Raw genomic sequence first — 21,395 nt, 5'->3', positions numbered from 1 at the left:
CTTAGACTACCTCCCCTTGTTCTCCCTTCCTCTCTACACTCAGAGCCCTCCTTCTTCTACCCTGATGGTCTTTGTTTTGTTTTGTTTTATTTTGTTTTGTTTTGTTTTGGTCAGAGTCCCTTTTTTCTATCTTCTACATATGAAAAAACAATAACATAGAAATCTTGATTTTCTGAGTCTGGCTTTTTCCACACGAGGAGATATTCTACAATTTCATCCATTTTCCAGCAAATGACATTTCATTCTTTTTTATGTCTGAGTAAACTTCCATTTTGAATATATACCTCATTATCTTTATGTATTAATTTCTCTAAAGACAATGACTTGGTTAATTGAGAATCATGCTGCTGTAAAACTGACCTTTTGTAAGAATTATTGGTGGGGTAGTATCATTGTGACATGGTGGTTCCATTCCAAACCTGCTGTGGAATCTACATACTGATTTCCATAAGGGCCTCTACTAATTTCCATTTCTAACAACAGTGTATGAGTTCCTTTTCCCCTGCATCCTCCCCAACATTAAATATTATTTGTATCCTAACTGCAGTGAGATAAAATCTCAGTATAATTTTGATTTTAATTTACCTAATGACTAAAGATGTGTGCCTTTTTTTTTTTAACAAAGTCATTGTTCCTCTTCACTCCTTTTGAGAAGTTTCTGTTCATTTTATTTGCTGACTTACCAAATAGATTCTTTGGGTTTTTTTTTTTAATGTTGTGTTTTTTAAGTTCTTTATGTATTTTAAGTATTCATCATTGGCCAGAAGAGAACATAGCAAAGATTTTCTCCCATTCTATAGATTCTCTTATCACACTGTTAATTGTTTCCTTTGTTGTATAGAAGCTTCTTAGATTGAGGCTAATCCCTTTCATTGATCATTGATATCATTTCCTAAATTGTAGTCTTCTGAGGTATTCATTGTCTAAGCCTGTATTTTGGAATATTTTCTATATGTTCTCTTCCAGCAGTTACAAGTTTTCTGGTCTGATTTATACATTGTTAATCCGTTTTGAGTTGAGTTTTGTGCTTGGTGAGAAATAAAAATCTACTTAAAATCTCTTTTTTATGGATATCCAGTTTTCTGATCACCATGGGTTATAGAGGCTGGCATTTCTCAAATGTAAGTTTGGGGCCCTTTTGTCAAGGAGTAGGACTGTTTGATATGTAGGTTTGTCTCTTTGTCTTCTATTCTATTCAATTGATCTGTAAGTCTAGTTTTATGCCACCACTAAGTTGTTTATGCTACTATGACTCTGTAGTATAATTTAAAATTGCGTACTCTGATGCCTCCAGCCTTTTTTGGTTCAGAATTGCTTTCAATATTCTTGTTCTTTTGCTCTACCATTTACATTTTAGAATTGCTTTTGCTACTTCTGGGGATAGTAACTTTGATATTTTAATGGAAACTATTTAATCTGTAGATCTTATTAGTAGTATGACCACCATAACAATGTTAATTTTACCTATCCAGGAATATAGGAGATATTCAAATCTTCAAATGTCTTTTTTTTTTAATTTCACTTTCAGTGTTCTGTAATTTCCCTTGTATAATCCTTTCACCTCTTTGTTTAAATTTATTCTTAGGTACTTAATTTTCTTTTGAAGCTATTGTGAATGGAACCATTCTCAGCATATTTATTATTGCTGTATAGAAAAGCTATTCATTTTTGTATGTTACTTTTGTACCTACTACTTTGATGAACTTGTTTGTCAGCTCTGGAATAATCTGGTAGAGTTTTAGGATCTTAAATATAGGAACATAGCATCTGCAAACAGGAAAATTTGACTTCTTTCATTTTTATTTAATAAAAATTAAATAATTTTTTAATTTAATTAAAATAATTTAATTTTTTAATTATTTTTATTTATTCCTTCTCTTGACTAGTAGCCTGTCTCAGGGACTATATTGAATAGATGTGGTGGTAGTGGACGTCCTTGTTTTCCTGATTTAAGAGAAAACGCTTTCACAATTTCCTCATTCAGTACAATGTTGACTTTGAGTTTGTCAGACACAGCCTTTATGATCTTAAAGTATACCTGTTTTTTTTCACTAAAAATGTTTTTATTTTATGTACAAATAATGGGCAGATGTTATACCCATAAATTCTATATTCCATAACAATCAAGAACCTGTTTTTAAAAAGAAAGAAAGAAAACTCCGCAACAAATTTTAAGACACTAGGATTTCTTTGCTTCTAGATCGGGGGAGGAGAGAGGGAGCTTGCTCTAACAGGAATCACAAATTAGAACTGAGTATTCTCTAAAGCAGAAATAATATCGTGCCATTTCAAATAAAGATTAGTCAGCTCTCCTCACAAACACTCATAACTACCTGCTAAGAACAGGTAAACCAGGTCAAAACAGCTTAGCATAACTAGGCTTCATGGTATTAGGCCATTATGCTCCTTTAGGCTAATAAATCAAAACAGAAAATACTAAAATAAAAATAAATGATTTTGAGATTGTCATACAAATTGTTAGTTTCTTGTTGTATCCTCCCTTCTATAACATAATAAAGGGAACATTTTACTGCAAAGAAAGAAAATTTGATTATATCTATCACTGGCCATGAATTTTTGTAATTACTTATTACATAAATGCTGCCTAGTGCCATTATCCAAAAGGCATGACCATTCTGCCCACAATCCACTTGTGCATTTATAAACAGAATTTTCATGATTTACATAAGCATGTCTATCAATGAAGACATTACAATGAGGTGCAATCTAACATCCAAAATCTGATGCTTTGCAGATAGCAATAGTATTTGTAATCACCTTTCACTTCAGTGACCTTATATAAAAATTAATAATTTAGAATTAAGGAGATTTTCAAATGTACACATAGAAATGGTTACAGAGTCAGATTTTTAAGAAACATCCTCCATGTCCACATCCTGTTGTAACTGCTGTGCCATTTTTTCTTCCAGCTGCTTCCCTTTGCCTGCAAGAGGGGCTCGGATAAGATGGATGTTTTGCTTGACTTCTTTAATGTCCTGAACTTTCTGTAGCTCTTTATTTCTCTTCAATCTGTTCATTATAAATTTAGCTTGGCGTTTCTGTTTGATCTCTTCAACTCTCTTCATTGCATCAATATTTTTATTCCATAGTTCTCGCTGGTATTTGACAGGTTCATTTCTAGGTTTTTCAGATTCAAACGAGTTATCCACTGTAAGCTCTGTGCCAGCTGCTTTCCAGAATGCTTTAGTCCACCTGACCTTTCGAGGGTTATGCTTCTTTTTAAAGTTCTTATGACATTTGGATTTACAGAATCTGAATACCTTGCAATCATTGCGGACCAACATCATGCCGTGGCCCGGGTAGATGGGCCCTGAACAGAAATAACACTTCTCCATACGCAGGTTGAGGCCTCATGGGTCCCCACCGACCCAACGGTGAGCTCTTAAAGTAGACCTGTTTTATCCCTACTTTCTTCAGGATTTTTTTAACCATAAACGAGTATTTTGTCAATGCATTTTTCTGCATCTATTGAGATGATCATGTGATTTTTGATCTTGAGTTTCTTTGTATGGTATCTACATCTTTTGATTTTCATGTTAAATATCATTTCATCCCCAGAATAAAATCAACATGGCATGATACACAATTATTAATCTGTTGTTGAACTCAACTTGCCACTACTTTACTACGTATTTTTGCATCTAAATGTATCAAGAGTATTGTTCCGTAGTTTTCTTTCTTGAAGTGTCCTCATTTGGTTCAGATTTTGGAGTTACACTGGAAAAAGTATGAAAGTATTTCCACACTTACAGGGAATAATGTGTGAAGCATTAGGGTTAGATCTTCTCTAAAGGTCAAGTAGAACACAGCTGGGAATCCATCTGTTCAAAGGTTTTTCTTTTCTTTATTTCCATTTTTATTGAATTTTTTAAGTTATACATAACGTTAAGATTCATTTTGACACAATTATAAAAGCATAGAACATAATTTGCTCTAATTCATCCCCAGTACTTCCCTTTTTTGTTCCTTCCTTCCTTTCCCTGTTCCCTCCCCTCTACTCATATTTCTGCTATTTACTTACATGCTTTTTTAAAAAAAAATTTTGTCTCCTGTGTATATACATAATGGTGGAATTTACTGTGGCATATTCATGTATGTACATAGGAAACAGGTCAGAGTCATCCCACTCTTCTTCCCTTATCCTGCCCCTCCTCCCTTCCCTTCTTTCCCTTTCATCTTTCTTCTATTTTTTATTCACACTCCCCCTTCACTTATTTTGGATTATCTTTCATATATCAGAGAAAATATTTGACCTTTCACTTTCTGGGTCTGGCTTATTTTACTTAGCAGCAGAGTTTTCAGTTATTGGCAAATGCCATAATTTCATTCTTCTTTATGGCTGAGAAATACTCCATTGTGTATATATATCACATTTTATTTATCTACTCATCTGTTGAAGGATATGTAGATTGGTTAAAATAGCTTGACTATTATAAATTGAGCTGCCATAAACATTGATGTGGCTGTTTTCCTATAGTATGTTGATTTTAGATTAGTTAAAAATATATTAAAGAGTGGGATAGCTAAGAGGGATAGATAATAAGGTAGTTCCATTATTAGTTTGAGGGAATTATCTAAACTGCTTTTCAGAGTGGTTGTACTAATTTGCAGTCCCACCAACAATGTATAAGTATACATTTCTGCCCCCCCCCATATCCTCACCAATACCAATACTTATATTCTTTATAATTACCATTTTGACTGGAGTGAAATGAAATCTTTATGTAGTTCAGGTTTGTATTTCCCTAATTGCAAGAGCTGCTGAACATTTATGCATATATTTGTGGACATTTGCATTTCTTCTTTTGGGAAGTGTCTCTTTAGTTTTTTGGGGTTTTTTTGCCTATTTGTTAATTGGGTGGTAGCAAATATCTTCACCCATTCTGTTGGCTCTCTCTTCATGTTCTTGTTTCCTTGGTTGTACAGAAGCTCTTTAATTTGATGGCATCCCACTAATTGACAGTTTTCTTTTATCGCTTGCACTTTAGGAGTCTTGTTTGGAAAGTCAGTTCCTGTGCCTACATGTTGAAGTGTTGGGCCTACATTTTCTTTCTACCATTTGCAGAGTTTCTGGTTAAATTCCTAGGTGTCTGATCCTCTGTGGATTGACTTTTGTGCAGGGTGAGAGACAGGGGTCAAGTTTCATTCTTCTACATATGTATATCCAGTTTTCCCAGTACCATTTGTTAAAAAGATTATCATTTTCAAGTTGTTTTGGGCACCTTTGTCTAGTACCAAATACCTCTATTTGTGTGAATTTGTCTCTGAGTCTTCTATTCTATTCCATTTGTCCTCATATCTGTTTTGATGCCAGTACCATGCTGGTTTGGTTACTATACCTCTGTAGTATAATTTGAGGTCTAGTTGCTTAGTATTGCTTTGGCTATTCTGGATTTTATATTTTTCCAAATAAAATTTTAGAACTGATTTTACTAGTTCTGTGAAGAATGGCATTGCTATTTTATGGGAATTGCATTCAATTTCTTAATTCTTTTGGTGGTAAAACCATTCGGACAATATTAATTCTGCCTGTCCAAGAACATGAGAGGTCTTTTTCATCTTCTAAGGTCTTCAATTTCTTTCTTCAATGTTCTGTACTTTTTGTTACAGACTTCCTTCACTTTTAAGACTTTTCTTTTGGAAAGCTTTTTATTAGTGTTGAAATCACATTGCTTAGAGCATATGTGCCTTATTGGTCTTGAGTATTAAAAGTTAAATATAACAAGAATAGGACAAAAGAATAGAAAGCAAAATATGGAAAATAATAGAAACTGAAGGGATTCCTCATCTGCCACTCAGGAAACTCAAACAAAAAGTCTCTTCAAGCCGTCAGCACTGCCCCATTCCACGTAAAATGTTGCTGGGGCATGCCACGGCTTTCCCCCATTAGAGTGCAACAGGACTTTCTCCAGATCCGGCTCAGCTAAGCTTTTCTGAACTTAGTTTCTGCTCATATTGAAAGTTTTTTGGACACATGTTTTTCTCATATCCAGTGGGAGAATGCCTTTTGGCTCATTGGAGGAGAGACTCCTCTCTCACCTTTAGCCACAGTATGTCCAAAGATACAAATGTCTATCACTTTTATTAATTCTCTTGACATTCCAGAAACTGATATTCTTGGTTTTCACTTCTTCGCCAGCTCACTGAATTACCTACTTGAATTTTTTCAGTCTTCTTTTGCCGCAGTCCGGCTGCAGCAAAATAGCCGGGGGGTGACGAATAACTTGTGTACGTTGATACAGCAGGAGTGGAAGCCCTTTATTGTAGGGCAACAGAGCTATTTATACATTTTGCACAGCTTATCTTAATTAGCATAAACTAGATACATCAATCAACCAATAAGGCATCTCCAAACTTAATGGCTAGCTTTTGTTACTTTTCAAACCACTCCCTCTGATATTTTGCCAGGCACCATCCAGACTTGTTTACGAACTCTAACATTTGTCTGGCAAAATACCAGGTGTTATTTTTGACTTATTTACAGACCTTAACATTCTTTCCTCAGTTTGTCACTCCAAAACTGCTCTTTTAATTTACTCTTTGGAAGCTCCCATAATACTCTGAGTTCTTCTGATCTGCCATCTTTCCCTTGAGGGATAGCTCCTGAAAATTTTGACCATCCATCCTATTCAACATAGCATTGGAGAACCTCTACACAAGTGTTTTAACCAAATGACAGCTTTTGACATCATGTGGTCAGGGTATACCTCTAATAGAGTCTGAGTTGAACTCAGTCTGTATTTGTAAGATTTTTGTCACCATGAAAAGTACCTGAGAGAACGAACTTAAAGGAGAAGTGATTTCACTAAGCATCATGTTTTCAGAGGTTTCAGTCCATAATCATCTGGCTGTATAGCTTTGGGCCTAATTTTCTTATCTCCCATGTAGTTTATATTTGATGTATACTTCTCATCTACCTCCTCCTACTAATGCTACAATATGCCTAAGTAATGAAACCATGTTTTTAAAAATATCTAGTTCTTCTGTTCTTCAGTTTTTCTCTTCCTTCTCACATGCTCTGGTATTTTCATCTATTATTGCATGCTACTTTCTCTTTTTGGTGTAATAAATGTATTGAATGAAACCAAGAGTGAGTGAGCTATGTTCATGTTGAATTGTGTGTGGGGCGGGAATAAGCATAAGTAATGAACTGTAGGATCACTTAGATTAGCATTAAACTAAAGAAGTGTCCCCCCAGGTTTCAAGAAACCTTTATTTCTAATGTGTGGGGAACCCTCAAATACAGAGTAAAGATGGAAGAGAGGAAGAAAATGTTGAAATTTATGAAACTCTCAAATTAAGAATAAATCTTTGGCTTGTCAAAGTCATTGCAAAAATCAAACTCATTACAGCATGATGTCTGTGATGAATTACCAAAAACAGTTTTCAATTTATCTTCACAACGTTTCACACAATTAGACTCTGCACTCGATGGCATGAAATCTACAGAAGAGAAAAGCAGAAATGAGATGTCATTTGGATAACAACAATATAGGTCTCAAATACAAGTATGGGTAATCAAGAATGAATTAAATGAAAGAATATTTCTTCTGAACTAGTTATGGGTCACCTATGGGCAGTTTGGCCACATGGTCCAAAGACATAGCTAGCAAAGTTCCTTTTTCTAGAATGTTTCCTGCAGGGAAAATATGCACTTCATGGTGAACTTCACATTGTAGATGTTGAAGAATACAGCAACCCTCCCTTCACAGGTTGTCAGGTACAAAAACTTATTTAAAGGAAGCTGGGTTCAAGGCTCTGTAGTGAGTACCATGGAAGAGCGTTGATCTAGTTATAGACAGGCGACAAGGAGTGACAGGCAATTAAAATGCATCATGACAAATATTATATGGTAGATAGATAAGGCAGGGAGACTCTGGAAAAACAGAGGGAGTCATGTGAAAAATGAGAATGATCATAAAGGCTTCCAGAGCAGGGGTCTCTGAACTGAGACAGAAGTTTGATCAGGATTACACACGAGTAGCAGGATCCAGCACGCAGATTTGGGAAATGGCTAATTTAGGGATCCAAGGATTTAGGGCCTTTGAATCCTGAACAGCAAGAGAGGTTAGAGTTCAGAAGTATCAGAAAAAGGTTAGCAAAATGTTGGGGGAACAGTCATACTCCACTCAGTCTTCCTTGAATTTTATCATTCCACAAGAGAGAAGACACTTGGCTCAGAGCATCCCACCTGGACCTGAATCAGCTTTCTTAATATGGATGCCATGTCCTAAAGGAAAGTGGTTTGAGACCTGAAGGAGAAAAGAAATTTCCACAGCTCTCACTAGATTACTGAATATACTTACAACTGTATGGAAAACGCCAGTGTCTCCGGATCATACACGATCCACCTTCTGGAGCTCGGCATCTCTCCAACTTATGCTCACAGAAATTTTCCTTGAATTTTCTACATCGATGACAAAGGAGAGGTATGGCTGCAAGAAGAAAAACTGTTCTCAGAGGGCAGGGGAAGAATCATTGTCACAGAACAAAGAGAGCAAAGGTCATCCAACTCCCTGATAGCTTGGCTATACCAAGCTGTTTCCCTTAGGGATATGTTCTAGGAAACATGTTTTAATACCACGGACAAAGCAGGAGCATGTGAGGAGACAATCTAACATATCCATACAGTAGACAAGACAGCAGCAGACTGTCAGGAAGGGAGAATGATCACTCTCCAGAGAACCATACTGCTCATGATTCATTTTCTAGCTTACCATAGTGATCACATACAGGAGGGTGGGCACAGAGCACTTGCTCTGTTCTCAGAGCCTGGGCTAAAGTTCCAGGTCTGTGAACAACATGAATATTTCTGACTGGGAATCCTTGATTCCTCACTCCACAGATAAACAATTATTTAGGAAGTATTTAAAGTACAGAGATCATGTTGAGTTTTAGGTGGTAGACAGGATGAGGGAAAGACCCAGGAAAGTAAGAAGATGAAAGAAGTCAAGTGGTCAGAGATGGAGCCTACTGCTCAACATGTTCCTTGGAAGCCAGATTGGAACTCACAGAAGCTTAAAATAATTGGAGAAATCAAGCACAGCTTAAATATATGCCAGTGTTAAGCCCAGGCTTGTACCTTAACCGTGGTTAAATAACCAAACAAGGATTTACCAATTCTTATGCAGAGCAGAAAAAGACTCAGCTTAAGTAGGTTTTTCATTTTTTTCTTGGCTGATTCTTGAAATTGATTGTCTTAGAGTCCAGGGATCACTTCAGCTGGATGATGGTGTAACACTATTTGCTAAGATCAGCCCCCTAGTCATTTTATAACGCAATCTGAAGAGGACATAAGCCAGTGGGTGTAAGAGAGGCTATAAACAGATTCCAATCTAAGCCCTTCCCTCAATGGCAATACACCAAACCTATTGTCCATGCCCTTTTTCTTTCCTCATTCCTCCCCCAGGATTTCTTTCTCTATGTTATTCCAACTACAAATAACCTGAGGGCAATCTCACCCTCAGAAGTTTTGGTTCACAGCACAGTAGATGCTTATCTCACTGGAGCAGGCTACATCCAGTGTATAGAAGGTAAACATTAAATAACCTTCTTCTCAACCAGAAAGCAAAGTGACTGCAAAACAGAGAGACACAGAGAGAGAGAGAGAGAGAGAGATCACTCAGAATCCAGTGTAAGCACCAGGCCCTCCATACAGATGCAGGCAGAGCCACAAGTGCCTGATTTAGTGGGGAGGAGCTGAGACTTGAAGATGGTCAGTTTAAACAATGGTCTGTATTATTCCACAGCAGAGTTCATGGGAACCCAAGTGGGTGTGGAGATTACACCAAGTGTGCATATGATGCCCTTGAAGCACACAGAATATACGGCTCCCAGTGTGTGCCCCTAGCTACTTGAGTCCGTGGCATTCCACAGTCGTATTTTTTCAACTTGTGAACATGGCTATTTGGAAAGAGATTCTTGTTTCTCCTCCCAGCTACTCTCAGATTCACTCTCAAACACTTAAAGACATGTCTCTATCCCTGCCCTGCCTAACTCTATTAGGAGAATGAGGGCCTGTGTTGACTGTCAATGTGACCAGCCATGAAGTAGGTTTCACCGTGGGTGCTGCCTTTGTCCCTAAGACTGAGGAGAGCCTCTGGTTTCCTCATTCACCTTTGCTCTCTGGCTCTGTCAAACCTTGCAGTGCTTTGTCTCATCTGTCAGTCCTGTTGTCTTATCTGTGCTGATCACTCAGCTGAGAGATACCTGGTATCCTAACTCATACTGCTTCATCAGATACCCTCGGAAGACTCCACCAGATTAACCAGGCCTCTGGGTTCAGTTAACTCATTGCTCATACAATGGGCACCAAACCGGATATCTATGATGGTAGAAATTGGGACCAGCTCATGGTCCCAACGTCATGACTGCTTCTCAGCGAATCCGATCAATCACCGAATACTACTGAGTCTCTAGCGCATCGACAACAGAACCTGAATCTTATGACCCTGGGACGGCAGAGAGTTGCCAGAGAGAGAAAAGGGTTAATCTGCTTGAGTGGTTTAGGAGTTTGTTACATAAAGTTTCCTAAGAGCATCTGGTAAAGCTGCAGAATGAGTGAGGCTACCTAGTTCTTCTCAGATGAGTGATCAGCATAGACAAGACATAACAAATGATGAATAAGACGAAGCCCACAAAGTTTGACAGAGCCAGGGAACAAAGGTGAATGAGGAAACCAGAGGTTCTCCTCCATCTTAGAAACAAAGGGTCTCACCTCATTAAAATATAAAGCATTTACATGAAATTCATGCATGGGGTTCTTAATATAAACAGAAACAAAGTTATATGAATATACTTGAAGACAATTCTTGTGCTTCTATTAGGAAATGATATGAAAGTGATCAGAGAAAAGAAGCTTCCGGTTTTAAAATACATATAAAAGGATGAGAAGACAATGAGTGATCATTCCCCTTTCTTTTTAAATGCTTCTTTCCTTCCTCTGTTCATTCATTAAATACATGGATTTATGATTTTGTGCGAAATTAAATACAAACACATAAAAACAGTTACTCAAAAATTATCTCCCTTCCCTCTTCCCCCCATATTTCTCCTTCTGTCTCTCTAAGCAGCCACTAGCAGAATCCCCCACCAACTTCCTGAAAGTGTGCAGTGAAGCTGATTAAGAGAAGGACAGCCAAGCAGAAGCCTTAAGAACAGCTTCTGTCGTGAACAACCGTGAACCATGCCAAGACCCTAAAGGCATTCAGAGATTAGTGCCACTATTGTGAACTTGAAATATGCAAGTGTGGTGATTCCAACCACAGCCCCATTCAGCTTATGGATATGGCCTGGGTAGACGTTGATGAATTCCAGAGGAGAGTAGGGATATCATGAATGAAACATCGATGAAGCCAAGGGTAGTTACATTCTCCCACAAAAGTATTTCTTTGCTTAAGCAAATTAACTCCTTCCCTGGAACCTGGTATAAAAACTGTTGATTTGACAAGTGTCTTTTTCTTTATCCCTGCCCATAAAGCCCACCAATAACAATTTTCTTTTAGCTGATGATTTTCTTCAGTGTACTTCAGTGTCATACATCAAGGTATATCCAGTTTTATGTTAGACATTTGGCTTACAGGGATCTTCTTCCTCCTTTCCTATCACAAGATATAATCTAGGTCTAAATATTGACATCATTACATTGATGAAACACAGTAGGCAAGAAGTACCTACGGCTCCACACTTACTGATAAGACACTACTTTTACATCAGAGGGTAGGAAATGAAAATCTAAAATTTAGCCACCTCTACTTCAGGAAAACATACAGCGTTTCAGTGGTCTGGAACGGTTTGAGATATCTTTTCTAAAGTGAAGGATAAATTAGATGTGGTCCCTTATAATCAAGAAAGAGACGTGATTCTTCATAGGCCCGGTACAGGACTGTAGCAGAAACTGAGCATTTGAACATGGACCAAGTTCCATGCTACTTAAAGTTGCCTTCTTTAACTGGGTGTTGTCTGATCCACCAAGCCCTAAAGCTCAGGGTATGCAGCAGCACCGCATCACCAAATAGAAACAGTTCATAGCTGGCTCTGAAGATGCAAATGAGTTACATGAAAAGATGGACCATGTTCCTTACTCCTGACACCCTACTTTCTCATTCCCACTCTGCACTTAGGAGCTCCTGAGTTGAGTTTCCCTATTAGCAGTTGAAAAAAAGGTGAGAAGGATTGGGCCCAGTTTCCAGGCGATAAAGGCAATATGTAGTGGACAGATAGAACACTGAAACTCCTTGCTGGGATAGCTCTATAGGAAATGGTGAGTGGATATATCCCTGGTGGGCTGAGCTTTAAGCAATGTATTTTATTGTACACTTGGTTTGAAAAGAAAAAGGACTATTGTCAAGCACATAGTGATTCATGTATTCAGCCAATAGTTTTTTTCTTTCTGGTTAGGTAGTTGCCAGTGAAAAGATTGAGGATTGCAAGATGGAGAATTGCCTGAGCAACTTAGTGAGGCCTTAAGCAGCTTATTGAGACCCAGTCTCAAAATAGAAAATAAAAAAGGCAGGGGATGTAGCTCAGTAGTAATGTGCTCCTGGGTTCAATCACCGGTTAAAATTTTTAAAAAAGATACTACCACCAGTTGTTGATTATTATAAAAAATTTTTAAAGGAAGGAAATGAAATGGATAAATGGATAAATGGGATCTCTTATGCACAGTTGATGCCTACAGTTACCACCCCATTATTCCAGAAGTAGTTTAATTCTGTCAGTAGGTTAAAGCTCTCATAATCTAATCATTTCAACATGGAACCTTACTTCGATGTCTCACATGTGAACTTTCGAGATACGTTTTGTATCTAAACCATAACAGGGCTCCTTATTTCCATGAGCAGGTCCCAACCCTGTCACTGGGGCAAATGATGCGACACATGAGGAGTTGACTCTTCTATCATTCAAGACTGTAACCTCCATGATTCCCTTCTTGATAGACAGAATTGTGGACATCCAGAACTGAAGTGTACAAGTAGATGAACAGTCTGCTGCTATTGTCCTCAAGATAGTTAAGCTTTGGTAAAAGGAGGAAGTATGCAAGTGCAGGATGGGTAGGAGTAAATGCAGCACATATATGCCAGTGCAGATAGAACTGGCTTCTTATCCCTACGGCAATGTCTAGGTATTTAGAAACTCCTGGGTCCTGCTGTTTTATAAAGTACGTGAACCCAGATATTTGGAAAAGAAAAAGATTTCCACATAGGAATAAAATCATAGAAACTCCTAGGGGATGAATGATTAAAGGATGCCATTTAAATGTCCACTAGAAAAACCCAGTATTTCTGGCTACAATGTGCCATATATGCAGTGACTGAGGACATAACAAAATGGGTCTGAATTTCAAGGCCACTATCATGTAAATGTTGTTGATGCTCCTTCACTTCCTATTCTGTATCATATCTAAATAAATTTTTCTGGATAAGCCAATTGTGTTTTGTGAGCTTAATGGACAGTCTGAAAAAGAAATACTCTGTTGGTTTTTCAGTTGGATCTTTCCGTTATTTCCTAACTTAAATGGGATGGATCTAAAAATCTCAATAAATTACAATTTTACTGAGACAATTAGGAGCAGGTGGGATGGGGAGGTATGATCTTTACCAAGTTAAAAAAACAAGTTTTCTTTATTCCTAGTTTGCCAAAAGGTTTTTGTTGTTTTTATTGTTGTTCGTAAATAAAATTTGAACTTTATAAATGACTCATCCATAAAATTAGACAATTAGGATCTATGTCCTTTAAGAAACTTACACAAAATAATCAAAAGCTTTTCTGTTGAGTCATCTTTTCACTCTAGGTAAAATCCCTTCTCATCTTCATGCATTACCTTGAGATATGTTTGGAATAGGGTAACTAATAATTTATTTAGGAATACTCATTGACACTCATGAATGAGATAGCTTATAACTTTTTTCTTTTATCATAAATATCTTGGTTTGGAACCAATATTGTTCTGAATTCATGGAATGACCAAGGCTTTAGTTTTGCTTATCCTTCCTGGAAAAAAATATCAAAAATATAGAGATGACTTATTCTTGAAATATTTGTAGAACATGTAAAACCATCAGAATCTGATTTTGGTTTTTTGTTTTTTTTTTTTTTACTATTGTTGGTGTATTTTAAAAAAGGTCTTTAACTATTATTTCAAAACTTTCTAAAAAAATTTTTTTTAGTTGTAGACAGACACAATACCTTTATTTTATTTATTTTTATGTGGTTCTGTGGATCAAACCCAGTGCCTCACCCAGGCTAGGCAAGAGCTCTACCACTGAGATACAATTCCAGCCCTCAAAACTTTTAATATGATTGATAAAATTAAGAATTCTGTACTTAAAACAATTTGGCACATTGTCAGAAAATTTTGTTCTGATGGTTTTAAAAATATGAAGTACAAGTCATGAAATCTAATATTTAAATGGGATGCTACATGGTCAGGTAAAAGTTTGCTAAATGGTAAGAAGGGAAATATGCACAGAGAGAAAATAACCATATGTCACATGAGGCAACATAAATCAGACATAAAAGAGGTAAGGTGTTGACACCAGGTTTTGGTGCCCCCCATACCTATCATCAAGTGCCATTCTGCTCTTTTTGATGGAACAATTCAGAAAGACAGAAATTTTTATCAACTCTCAGAGAGGAGACATTCATTATTCCACATATTCATTTGGATTGGATTGGCCTGCACTTGAGTCTTCTAAGAAGAGCCCCAAGATCCAGGGAGGGGAAAACTAAAGGCAATGATATGCCAGCCCTGATTACTGATCCACCTCCCTGAGGCCAGCCACAAACCCTCTCCAGTTTACCTGGGCCACGTAGGAGGAGGAGTCTAAGAGTATCCTCTCCCCTCTGGCATCACCTGCAGCATCTTCACATTTCCCCCACCACCCCAGGCACTAAAGGGACAACAGGACTTTGCAGGAGCATCACTGCAAAGGAAATTCACAAGGAGTTCGCTGCTCACCAGATCACTGCACAGTGACCTAGGGGAAGGGAACTAGAGTGTTCTCTGCTTACTCAGGATAAAAGGATTGTCCACTGCTTTGCAGACAGCTGCTTCCTGCCCTTCCTCAGGCCAGCAGTGCAGCCCCTAGGAACTGGTGCAGGACCCCAGTTCCTAGGGGCCTAGGACAAACTGGTGGGGTGAGGTGGCTGACCTGCTCTAGTCTGGTGAGTCTGGGGAAGTGGGGATAGCTGGAATAAATTCCTGTTCCCTCCCATGAAAGAGATAATCTAGGAGAGAGATTGAGAGGTTGAGTTTCAGCAAAACCTGTCTCTGTTGCTCTAAGACAAATCAGGAGTCTGAGGCCCCGCCTTGTAGATTCATCTCAAGTTCTCCAGGAGCTGCTGGTATTCAACATGACATTTTATGTGTGATCCTAACCTGTTAAATATATATTATAAAGAAATGTATTTTAAATATATATGTGTGTGTATGTATACATACCTTCATGGATGTGTATTTTTTTTTATAAAAAAGAAGTAGAATACATCAAATTCAAATTTTCTCTTCAGTGATTCATGTGAGTGGGTTTTTTTCAATAACTTTTAATTTTACAAGTTTTTATTTATAAAATAATTTCAGATATAGTTCCAAGAGTTAGTTCCCTTGCACTCCCCAGTGGGTTCCTTAGCAGTTAACAGCTTGCATTATGCAATATTTTGTTACCAATGAAGAAACTGACCCTGGCTTGTGACTACTAACTAGACTCCATCCCTGATTCATCTGTGTTTTCCTACCCTCTCTGCCCTCAGCCGCCACGTGTCTTCCTCATCACATCTCTTCGCCCTCCTCTGGGCTCTGACAATTTCTCCGATGTTTTCTGTGGCTTCTTATGTTGCTAAGTTGGGCATTGTGGGACTGGAGCTTTGCAGGACCCCCCCCCCTTGGTTTGGCCTTGTCTGATGTTCTTCTAGTGGTTTCCCTGGGGCTGTGTGTAGAGGCTGAGGGGTGACATGTCACTGACAACACATCATGTCAAAGGCATGTGCTGGCAACCTGCTTGATCACTCAGGCCATAATTATCCTATGCTGAGGCACAGTTTTCCTCATGAAGTCACTTTTTCCACATGTACACACAATACGTCTTGCAGTAGGTTCTAAATGCAGCCTTGCAGGAGCTCTAATGTTTTTTCTTTTTTTTTTTTTTACTTTTTGTTTCTGTTGTTCTTCTCAGTTATACATGACAATAGAATCCATTTTTGACATAATTATAAAAGCGTGGAATATTCAATCTGCAGTATCTCCCCTTCCCCTCTCCCACCCCACCCCTTTCTCATTCCCTCTATTGATCTCCATGCAATTTACTCATAGGTTTTTTTAAAATCAATTTCTCGCTGATGTACCCGATGGAGAGATTCACTGTGGTATATTCACATATGTACATATGTCAGATTCATTCCACTGCTTTCCCTTATCCCATTCCTCCTCCCTTACCTTCATTCCCCTTTGTCTACCCCACTGAACTTCTATTATTTTTTAATCTCTTCCCTTAATGTGGCTTAGCTTCCACATTGTCAGAGAGGACATTCGGCCTTTGATTTTTTGGAGACTGGCTAAATTCACTTTGCATGATAGTTTTCAGATCCATCCGTTTATCTGCAAATGTCATAAAGTCATTCTTCTTTATGGCTGAGTAATACTCCATTGTGTAAATATATCCCATTTTCTTTATCTATTCTTCTGTTGAAGAGCACCTTGGTTGGTTCCATAGCACAGCTATTGTGAACTGAGCTGCTATAAACATTAATGTGGCCTCATCACTGTAATGTGCTGATTTTAAATTCTTTGTATATATACTGAGGAGTGGGATATCTAGGCTAAATGGTAGTTTCTTAGTTTTTTTTTTTTTTGAGGAATCTCCATACTGCTCTCCAGAGTGGTTGCACCAATTTGCGTCCCACCAACAATGTATGAGTGTATGCTTTTCCCCAAATCCTGGCCAATATTTATTTTACATGTATTCTTGATAATTGCCATTCTGACTTGAGTGAGATGAAATCTCAGTGTAGTAGTTTTAGCTTGCATTTATCCAATTGCTAGAGGTATTAAACATTTTATCCTGTATTTGTTGACCATTCATATTCTTCTTTTGAAAAGTTTGTTTTGTTTCTTTGCCCACTTATTGACTCGATTATTTGGTTTTGGTTTTGTTGTTGTTGTTATTTTGGTGTTAAGTTTTGTGAGTTCTTTATATTTCCTAGATATCGATGCCCTACCTGAGGAGTCTAATTTTTCTAACACATTTTTATTTTCCCAAATTTTCTACAATAGCCACACGATTTACATGGGTCATGAGCAGAAGAGGGTAATAAAAGGCAAGGATTTGCTTGTTTTTTTTTTCTTTTATTGAGAAGAGTAGAAGCATGTCTTATTAATTACTGTTTTTTACATTTAATTGTAATAAAGTGCATAAATTAAATTTACTGTTTTAGCCATTTTTAGGTGCACCATGCAGTAGTGTTAAGTATATTCACAATGTTGTACGTCAGATATCCATAATTTTTTCATCTTGCAAAATTGAAACTCTATAACCATTAAACAAGTAATTTCTCCCACCCACAGCCCCTGATAACCAATATTCTATACTCTCTGTTTTTATACATTTGATTATTTTGGATGCTTCATGTAAGTGGAATCGTAAAATATTTGTGTCTTCATGACTGGCTTATTTCACTTGACATAATGCTGCAGCATGTGATAGCACCTCACTCCCTTCTAGAGCTGAATAAAATTACACTGTATATATATCTACCACATTGTGCCTTCATTTATTAATGGACTCTTTGGTTGCTGCCACCATCTAGGTGTTGTGAATAGTGCTGCTGTGAACATCTATGTGCATTTGCAAATGTTTATCTTCAAGACCCTGCTTCTAATTCTTTTAGGTATGAAAGTGAAGGTACTGCATCATACAGCAACTCTATTTTTAATTGTTTGAGGAGCTCTCCTACTGTTTCCCAGAGCTGCTCTACCATTTCATCTCCCACCAAAATTGCACAGTGTTCCTATTCCTCCACATCTTCACCCACACTTGTTTTCTGTCTTCTTATCTGTACCGATCCTAAAGGCTACCAGGTGATAAAAGGCAATTTTAATAGTAACTTTTAAAAACCTACTCATTAGCTTTGCCTCCATTACCACAACACATGCCCAGGTCTTTTGGTGAAACCAGTCATAAGGAAACCTAGCTTACTTTGGGATGGTATATCTGAGTTATGTTTATCACCATTAATGTTGTTGTAGATGTTACCGATGTTTTATCATTTAATAACAAGGTTCTACCGTAAGTCATGTCCCACAGTGCCAGATCCGGTCTTCCTTTCTTTTTATCTCCTATTTCATCTCAAATTTAGAGGGAAAAAAAATCTGTGGAAGATATTTAAATTTGATATTTTGAAAGAAAAGCATATTTACATGATGTTTTTAAATGAGGTCAGAAAAAATACATATTTAACTAAGGTCACACAATTGATTTAATTTCATTTTATTAATCTTCCCCCCAAAAAACTAACATGTTCTATTTGCTTTGTTTTGAATCACAAGTGAGAACTAGACAATAAAGAATTTAAAATGAAAATAACAATCTCCATTCTCCTCTACTGAACTTCAAAGGGAAAAAAATGTGGTAAGGACAGGGTAAGAAAGTGGTAACAATGAAAGAGGCATAAAGAGAAAAAGCCAAGCAAAGATGGACAAAAGGATCAGGATAAACAGGGGAGACAATGTTAATGCATCAAGAAACAAAATAGAATGATGACAGAGATTCCTACAGACAAGTAAGGTTTATACACTAAACAAATGTAAAAAAAAAAAAAGAAGAAAAATATTTTTGACCTAAAATTATGTTAAACACAGTCCTTTTTACATGACTCTGTTCCCTTAATTCTTCCCAAGCTTCCTGTAGACTTGCACAGGTCACCCCTCATTTTGTCACAGTCCACTCATTCCTCAGCCCATTGTACAATGGCTTCTGCCCACTTCTGCATGGAACCTGCTCTACCAGTAACCTCCAGGCTGTCCCAGAAAGCAGTCACGTACTTCCTCCTGCCTCTGTGATCCTCACCCATCAATCCTGCAGAGTGACCTTCACCAGCTCTCCATCGTGGTCTCTGACTCATCACCCCACTCCACCTCAGCTCAGGACCACCTCTTTAGATCTCTGACTGCAGCTATCAGGAGGTCCTGGCTGTGAGTCGGAAACCGATGATCCCAGCTTGCCTGCCTCAGGTCTGGATGTCTTCTTAAACTTTAGGATCCCTCTGCCCATCTACCTGCTGACATGTTTTCCTGGTCTTCCGCTGACCCCTTCAACTCCTGATGTGTAAGATGGAACCCTCACCTGGCTAGGCACTCGACAGTCACTTCTAAATTGGTGGAACTAGAAGCTAGAAGTTAGTCAGGCACGGTGATTCAGTGAGGGCGGGGGAAAGGCAAGTCAAGGAAGATTGATGGTGATTTTCAGAAGGGAATGTAGAAAGGAAAGGAGACAATAATGAGCTGTGTCTGGTATCTGGGTGTGGGTGGGTGAAGATCCAGTGGCCAGGAAAGAGGTGAAGAAGAAGAGGTGGAAGTTAGATGAGGTGGAAGTTAGATGAGGATAATTTACCAAAGACACAGAAATAGGAAACACATAAAGGAACAAATCACAACTGCCAAAGAAACAGACAGTTAGTAAATTTCCTTGTTCACAAACTTCCCTGATATCTGTTACAGAAATCTTGATTTTTGCAGCAGTAGGAAGATACCTTAACCTGCTCATAATACATGTGTGAAGGAAAACAAAAATTCTGACAGTCCAATTCAGTGTGATCATGAAGCCATCCATCTAGAAGACAAGAGCATTGATACTTAGCACCGGAATCAAAGCTTGAGGCTCACAGTAAGAAGACCTTCCCCCCAACACCAGACCTATTCACCAGAGCATGACCATACCCACCTCCCAAACTGGTATGATGGAATTACCTGTCTCAGAGAAAATGAAGATATTCATAGTTCTACATGCAGAGACAGAGTTCAGAGTGCAGTTGCCCTTGCCTTTCAAACAACGGCCGTCCTTAAAAGAGCTGCAGACTGTGCACATGAGAGCTTGAGCTAGGGAAAATAAACATGAAGGCTTATTCCAGGATTGAATGGGTTGGAACCAGGTTGGGTGGGAAAACATTGGGGTCCAGTGACAAAACATTGCCTTAAAGTTCCTCAACATATTCTCAGTGGCCAGAAAAGTCCCCATCAGATTGGATCCATTGGTTCCTTAAGAAGTGTTGGTTTCAACACTGTAATTTTGATTGCATTGAAAATAAAGTGAAAGGTAGCACCCTGGCTATGATGCAATAAATAATAAGAGCATCTACCTATAGGAACCTTGAGGCCAAAGGTATCTTTAAAAATGGATGAGACAAAAAAAAAAAACCCTTAACTGACCCCAAAGAAGGAAGGCAATCACAAAATTTCCTACCACACCTTCCTTCTGAAAAAAAGGCATCTGATACCCAAATATACGTAAGCAGAAAAAGTTTACTTGCTATGAAAAAAAAATGGTTGAAGATAAGCCATTCAGTGACCTCTTCCTGCTACATGGCTAGCCTAGATATAGGAAAGTCTTAAGCAATTATTGCCTGCCTCTTGGGGTCAGCCAGGAAGACTCTATGCCCTAAATTGACAAGAGCACCCCTACCCAACCTCTCCTAGGGAGAGAGGAACCCCCCTCTGTTATCTGGGAAAGAGACCTCAACTCTGCCCTGCTAGGCATCCAGGTGAGCTCAGCACACACAGACCTCCAATTCTTGATGGTCAGATCATCAGAGTCCTGCCCTTGGCCTCCTCCCTCAACATGCACTAACTGCCCTGCACAGTCAGATCATCATCCTGAGTCTGCTCCCTAGCCACCTTCACCCTCTGGACCACACCTTGGAAGAACACAACAGGCAAAGGACCCAGCATCAGGAGCAGGAGAAGGAACTTGTCCATGTCAGTCTGGGATGGCAGAAGATGCAGCAGGGCAACTGAGAGTGGGCAGCCAAGTGCCCAGGAAGGGCCAGGAAAGCTGCTCTTGTGCACAAGCGAGAACAGGCTGGAGGATCTGCTCTGAGCTGCTCCCAGGCTGTGGGCAGGCACTTCCTTTTTCCCCCTCGCCAGTGGGTGTTTTGCCACCACCCAGGTTCAGGAGGTTCAGGACAGCTTCCCACAGAGCCAGCCCTTTTGGAGCTTCTGAGGACAGAGGCTGTCCTGGAGCCCCTTCCTGTTCCTTTGTAGGTGCAGGCCAGGGTGTTCACTTCCGCTCTCCTCCCTCCCTGGGGTTGAGCTCATAGTCAGGACCATGACCCTCCCACTCCAACTTGGGGTTGGCAACTGTGGGGGATCCCAATAGCAGACTTTG

At 38.6% G+C, this 21,395-nt stretch overlaps 2 protein-coding genes across 2 annotated transcripts; both read right to left on the bottom strand.

The window, feature by feature from the left end:
- Positions 1 to 2,870: 2,870 nt before the first annotated feature.
- LOC113193811 (putative ribosome biogenesis protein RLP24) lies at positions 2,871 to 15,469 on the bottom strand. Its single transcript, XM_026404584.2, has 6 exons — positions 15,464 to 15,469; positions 14,823 to 14,912; positions 8,364 to 8,456; positions 8,213 to 8,273; positions 7,396 to 7,464; positions 2,871 to 3,370 (listed from the first exon to the last, which is right to left on the bottom strand). Exons 1-6 carry the CDS (start codon positions 15,467 to 15,469, stop codon positions 2,871 to 2,873), a joined length of 819 nt encoding a protein of 272 aa, XP_026260369.2.
- Positions 15,470 to 19,704: 4,235 nt separating this feature from the next.
- LOC113193809 (acrosomal protein SP-10-like) lies at positions 19,705 to 20,986 on the bottom strand. Its single transcript, XM_026404583.2, has 3 exons — positions 20,860 to 20,986; positions 19,982 to 20,110; positions 19,705 to 19,844 (listed from the first exon to the last, which is right to left on the bottom strand). Exons 1-3 carry the CDS (start codon positions 20,984 to 20,986, stop codon positions 19,705 to 19,707), a joined length of 396 nt encoding a protein of 131 aa, XP_026260368.2.
- Between the last annotated feature and the right edge of the window lie 409 nt (positions 20,987 to 21,395).

Source organism: Urocitellus parryii, chromosome 4 (assembly GCF_045843805.1).
Source record: "Urocitellus parryii isolate mUroPar1 chromosome 4, mUroPar1.hap1, whole genome shotgun sequence".
NCBI classification, from domain to species: domain Eukaryota; kingdom Metazoa; phylum Chordata; class Mammalia; order Rodentia; family Sciuridae; genus Urocitellus; species Urocitellus parryii.
This window is presented reverse-complemented; position numbering and strand designations above follow the sequence as displayed.

Bases quoted from the DNA above. Each gene is read 5' to 3' on its own strand.
- LOC113193811 (XM_026404584.2), bottom strand. The intron at 8,457-14,822 runs GTAAACTGGAGA...TTCTTCTTGCAG, and splicing joins CCTCCTCCTACGTGGCCCAG to CCATACCTCTCCTTTGTCAT. The intron at 8,274-8,363 runs GTATGATCCGGA...TTTCTCCTTCAG, and splicing joins AGCTCCAGAAGGTGGATCGT to GTCTCAAACCACTTTCCTTT.
- LOC113193809 (XM_026404583.2), bottom strand. From the start codon at position 20,986: ATGGACAAGTTCCTTCTCCTGCTCCTGATGCTGGGTCCTTTGCCTGTT. The intron at 20,111-20,859 runs GTTAGTGCATGT...TATTTTCCCTAG, and splicing joins TGATCTGACTGTGCAGGGCA to CTCAAGCTCTCATGTGCACA. The intron at 19,845-19,981 runs GTAATTCCATCA...CTTGTCTTCTAG, and splicing joins CTTCATTTTCTCTGAGACAG to ATGGATGGCTTCATGATCAC.